This window comes from Papio anubis, unplaced genomic scaffold, assembly GCF_008728515.1.
Source record: "Papio anubis isolate 15944 unplaced genomic scaffold, Panubis1.0 scaffold835, whole genome shotgun sequence".
NCBI lineage: Eukaryota > Metazoa > Chordata > Mammalia > Primates > Cercopithecidae > Papio > Papio anubis.
In genome coordinates this window covers 27,856-33,855 of record NW_022168576.1, presented here as the reverse complement: position 1 = coordinate 33,855, position 6,000 = coordinate 27,856, and the positions used below count along the sequence as shown (strand labels likewise).

The 6,000-nt window shown below is 38.5% G+C and overlaps 1 protein-coding gene across 1 annotated transcript in view; it reads right to left on the bottom strand.

Moving 5' to 3' along the window:
- Nucleotides 1-619: 619 nt before the first annotated feature.
- Nucleotides 620-6,000, bottom strand: part of LOC101015175 (cytochrome P450 2J2) — a 32,163-nt gene continuing 26,782 nt past the window's right edge. Inside the window, exon 9 of the mRNA XM_003891968.3 lies at nt 620-858. Coding sequence (XP_003892017.1) covers nt 680-858 — 179 coding nt within the window. The 3' untranslated portion in view covers nt 620-679. The remainder of the gene's footprint in view (nt 859-6,000) is intronic.

Sequence of the window (6,000 nt, the reverse complement as noted above, 5' to 3'; positions counted from 1 at the left end):
TCAAAAATAATACCACACATCTACAATCATCTGATCTTTGACAAACTTGACAAAAACAAGAAATGGGGAAAGGATTCCCTATTTAATAAATGGTGCTGGGAAAACTGGCTAGCCATATGTAGAAAGCTGAAACTGGATCCCTTCCTTACACCTTATACAAAAATTAATTCAAGATAGATTAGAGACTTAAATGTTAGACCGAAAACTATAAAAACCCTAGAAGAAAACTTAGGTAACACCATTCAGAACATCAGCATGGGCAAGGACTTTGTGTCTAAAACACCAAAACAATGGCAACAAAAGCGAAAATTGACAATGGGATCTAATTAAACTAAAGAGCTTCTGCACAGCAAAAGAAACTACCATCAGAGTGAACAGGCAACCTACAGAATGGGAGAACATTTTCGCAATCTACTCATCTGACAAAGGGCTACTATCCAGAACCTACAAAGCGGTCAAACAAATTTACAAGAAAAAAACAAACGACCCCATCAAAAAGTGGGCAAAGGACATGAACAGACACTTCTTAAAAGAAGACATTTATGCAGCCAGCAGACACATGAAAAAATGCTCATTATCACTTGCCATCAGAGAAATGCAAATCAAAACCACAATGAGATACCATCTCACACCAGTTAGAATGGCAATCATTAAAAAGCCCCTTTCTTTCTTAGCAAAATCACACCCGAGGAACAGCGCAGAGGTGGTGACTGACTGGGGAAATAGTGATGCCCATTCTAAACTTCGGGCTCAGCTTCTCATTGTTTGGGGGCCTGAAGGTAAATTTTTGCACAAGGGAAGTGAAGAAAATAAACAGCTCAGTCCTGGCCAACTGTTCTCCGAGGCATGCCCGCTTTCCTGTAAGACAAAATCAAAAGATGGGTTATCTTCTCAGGTGGCATTTGTGCCTAGCAGAGATAGATGTCCTCAATCATATCCCAAAAAACTGGAGCAGAGGAAGGGCCTGTAGGCCCCAGGGTGTTATGGCCAGCAGCTTATTTAAGTCTGACAACCACTTGGGTTCATCAATGCATAGAAAGCAGAAGTCCAGGAACACAAAGTCAAATGCTGTCAGGGGTCTGGCATGCGAGCTTCCAGGGTGAAGTTGCAGGGTGTAGGACCATAGAAGTGGAAGGTGAGGGCTGACCTAGAAAGGGGGTGTTTAGCCTAAGAGCTTTAAAAAAATAATTTAACAAACATGACAAAAAAAGACAACAAAAACAACCAAATATGTTAACTTTTTCAATCCCTACAAAAATTGTTGAAAATACAAGGAATTAAATGTCAGAGCAGAGTTCCTAAGGTATAAGTCATCTTTTCCCTGTGCCACTTTTCGTCCTTAATCATAGGGGCCTTCTGGCATGGGTGGCCCTCTATATTGTGACTGCTTTGGCCTTCGTCCTTCAATGGTTCTTTTTATGCACAGTGGCCCTTTCCCTTTGCAGGCCCTTTCCCTTCCCATTTCTTCTAAAGTGTGGTCCAAGGCTGGGTCCTGGTCTCCACAGCTGATACCTAACACTGTCCTGACCTCATCCCACTCCCTGTTATGTGTGGATGAAGTGGAGGCAGAAGGACAGAGATTCAATTCAGCTTCTCCTACCTCTTAACCACATGATTGGGGCAAATTAACCTCTCTAGGCATCCGTGAAAATGTACGTGTGCATATTAGTGAAAATGAATACGTGTTTAAGATGAGAACTTTATATACTGTGTGAGCTACATGCTGAATCCAAATAGGCCAAATAATTTAATAATTTATACCTCAAAACAAAGTATTTTAACATGTCACCTAGGTAATAATAAACAGCTGTACAATTGCTTATTATTAACTGGATCTGGTTAATTCTCAAAAAAACAGAAGAATACAATTTAAAAGATGACCTTTAAAGAAAACCTTTTGGGTGGTAGCATTACTCAAACAGCTTTCTGTATATTACAATTCTTTACTGTGATACTTTCCATAATGTACCTTTTATTCTGAAATAATTTCAAATGTACAAAAAACTTGGAGAGATAAGACAAAGAACCTGGCTCTCCTGAATTGTTTGGGAGTACATTGTCTACATTACCCATGAAATCTTCAGTATGTATTTTCTAAAAAGAAGGACATTCTCCAACATAATCAAAATGCAACCATCCAAGCCAGAAAATTAACACTGATGAATGGCCATCTTCTCCTGAGGTCCCATTCAGGGTTACCAGCTGTCCCAATGTCCTTCATTAGAAAAGGGTCCAGTAGAGCCAGTACAGGATCACGGTCTGCATTTAGCTGTCATGTCACCTTAGTTCTTCAGTCTGGAATAAGTCCTCACTCTTTATACAACTTTCATGGCACTGGCCTTTTTAAAGATTACAGACCAGCAGTTGTTTTGTAAATGCTTCTCATGCTGTCTCATGATTGGATTCAGGCTGTGAAGTTTTGCAGTTTTGGTAGGAATATCACCAAAGTGATACTGTGTTCTTCTCTTTTTATCCTAGCAAGTGCTGTACAATTTTGATGTGTGACATTATTGGTACTCACTTGATTAAGGTGGTGTCTGCCAAGTTCTCTTGTAAAATTATTCTTTTTCTCTGTAACTAATAAGTACTTCGAGACTATGTCAACAAACCATTCTCATTAAACTGTGATCCACTCTTTTCCATTGCTATTTCTTGACCATATTATTAATTGCTGATAGCTACCAAATTGCGATTTTTAAAATTCTGTCATTTCTTCCACATTTAATAGTTAGCACTCTACTAAAGGAAATGCTTGCTCCCCTTCCCATTTATTTATTGACTCATTTATTGATATCAGTTGGATTCATGGGATTCCTGTTTTTATTCAAAGGGTTATAATCTGTTACTATCATTACTTGTTCTGATGCTCAAAATATTCCAGATTTGACCATTAGACGCCCATTCAACCTGTCACTTCCTGACTTTTGGCACAACAATCTATTCCAGGTTGATCTTATACTTTCCCTTTCCCAGCCCTGGAATCAGTCATTTTTTCCAAAAGTCCTGGTTTCTTTTAGTGGATAATAATATGTAGAAATCAAGATCTGGGCATTAGGCATGCTCATTGCTCTCCAGATATTGTTGCCCCTCGCTCATATCGGTGGCCAGAGCTAGGGAATATATGTATGTATATAATGTGGGTATATGTCCAAAACTGTGTGTGTATACATTATATATATATACACACACACACACACCCCATATTTAATCTACATTTCTATATTTATTGACTTATCTATTGAAAATCTGAGTTCATTATAGATTATCTCAGATTCCAATCCAACACCACAAAGTTTGATTTTCTCCCTTTCTTTATTTGCAACTTCCTCTCATTATCCTCAATATATTTATTTATTGGATCAGTATCCCTTGTATATAACTTACCCCTCATCACTGCCACAGCCACCCTGTGCATATTCCACCTCATACCATTTGTGCTCTGAGACCAGCTCTCAGCTTCCACCACCCCCTCCCCTGTGTGAATGTCCTCCTCACCCCACTTGGGCTACATTACCCCACACAAGTCACTACCGCCATCTCTATTGTGTGCATTTTTAACAGCTTACTTTCTCCCTAAGTAATACATATTCACAGCAATAATTTAAAAAAGCATGACAAAGAAAAGTATAAAGACAAAACCATAAAATGTTTGTAATCCCATAATCTAGACAAAACCATTGTCAACATTTTAACATATTTCCTTATTGTCCTTGTGGAGATTCTTTGTACATCATAACAAATATGATTCCCTGTAGTCAATTCTCTATGCTGCTTTTACCTCTTTGTATTTTCCCATGTAATTTAATATTCTTGGAAATGTATGTATGCCTAAGTTTTGTCCTCTGTCTGTAACAGGTTGTTAAGGAAATAAAGTTAGATCATATATGCAAAAGTGCTTAGTAAAGGCAAACGTGCTTCATGGTTATGTCATTATTATATTATTTGTGCCTGTGTTTCCTACCAGTGTGTGTCTAATTCATCTCTGTTCCCCTCACCTTTATCTCTTTATCCATCACAAATAGTACAATTAGCAACAGGTTAAAATGATACCAAATCAGTTTATTGTAAATATACCCAAGATTCTCCTAAAAGAATCCATATATCATGGCAAACTGGACCTAGCAAGTCAGGAACCAGGATTAAAGAACTGGCTTCATCAGTAACCAACTGTGTGGCTATTAGTAAACCATTCATTCTCGCAAAGCTAAACTTATCTCATTTGTCAAATGCATGAAATAAATTCTCTCCTAACTATGTTACACGGCTAGGCAAGGATCCCAATGTAATGGCAATGTGAATTTGCTTTTAAAAGCATGAAAATTAGGACTGTTAGGTGTCAAACTTATGCCTGGAAGAAAGGAAACTTGGCTCCCATCCCTGGTGCTTCCCCAAACTATCACTAACCAAACAGGCCAGTTACCTCAGTAGTAAAATGAGAGAATTGACCTACATTTTTGGCAAATTTCTTTCCAGCCCTATCTCCTAGAATCTAAAGATTTTAACTGGAAAGAGAGCAACTGGGTTCATGTATTTCATGAAGTTGCTTCCTGCTTTGATGGATCAAACAGGAAGCATTTAAATGAGGAAAAGTAAATATAAATTTGCAGTAAAACTTTGAAACCTGTCCTGATTATGCACACTTTAGAAGCTGTTACATCTTGTAAAGTGAGGACTTCGGAAGAGTCCTCTAGAAGACTCTTTACCAAGAGTAAAGGAACAGCAAGGAAAAGCAACTGCGTGCCAAGAGTGGGCATGTGATTAAAAAGACAGTTGTGTTGATGTTTTGTTAACCCTTTGGATTCTTCAGATTTCTATCTCCTGATCCATTTAACTGGTCCTCATCCTATCACATCTTCTGTGGGACATCCCAGATACATTGCTTGCCTTCTATGAATTTCATTCTTCTCAGAAAAAGAGATGGTAAGAACAAAGCAGCCTCAATTTCCCCCTCTTCTTGGATCCACATCATTTGTAATGTGATGTCATAGCTCTTCCCATTAAAAATTGTAGTAATATCCCCTCCCCTTAAACTGGGGCTGGCCTTATGACTGGCATTGGCCAACATAATGCAATGGAAGTGATGGTGTGTCAGTTCCCAGTCCGGACCTTAAGAGGCCTGTGTACTTCCATTCTCCCTCTTTTGACCTTATCACCACCATGTGACTAAGCCACGGCAGCTTGCTGGAGGATGAGGGATAATGTGAGAAGGGCCTCACTGTCCCAAATGAAGATATCCTAGATCAGCCATCAGCCTGCTGACCTCTAGTCAAGATCAGAGAGACCAAGGGGGCCGAGCCAAGATTGGCAGAGCCACATATCTGACTTACAGACTTGTGAGCAATAATTCATGCTTACTGTTTTAAGCTGCAGAGTTTTGAACTGTTTGTTATGTAGCAATATGCTAACTGATGCATGTGTTATGAAATTAGTGAATCTTAAAGTAGAGAGGACTTTAAGTAAGCTACATTCTAGTCTTACTAGAGAGAACACTAGACTAGAAGTATAAAAACTTGAGTTTTAGGTCCTGTTCTGCAAATTCCTTGAGCATATGATCTTGGATAGGAAACAACTCTCTCTTATTTTTAGTTATCTTAAATTAAAAAGAGATCCCAATCCATTTCCTGCCTATTAATAACTGGGCTGTTGTAAGGATTAAATTAGACAATTTTCTTGCAAATGAAGTCTCTAAGAGGGTGCAATACAACTCTCAATAGCAAAGCAGCAGTGAGTCACTGCGTATAGTTTTTAAAAAGACTACTGCTAATTCAGATAAGATAATTTTTTAAAAACAGGAGACATGAAGCAACTCTGAGAAAGAGGCTTGTGATACGAAGAAAAGATATCCAGGCATCACTTAGCCCAGAGTATCCTTTTTCCTTTTAAAGCCATGACCTTCTAATAAGATTCCTCTCATCACAGTTGCAGATGGCATTAGGTGAAGCATTTTTGTGGAATGTAGAAAAGGTCACATTTCTACCATTTCCACATGGATGTTGTGCA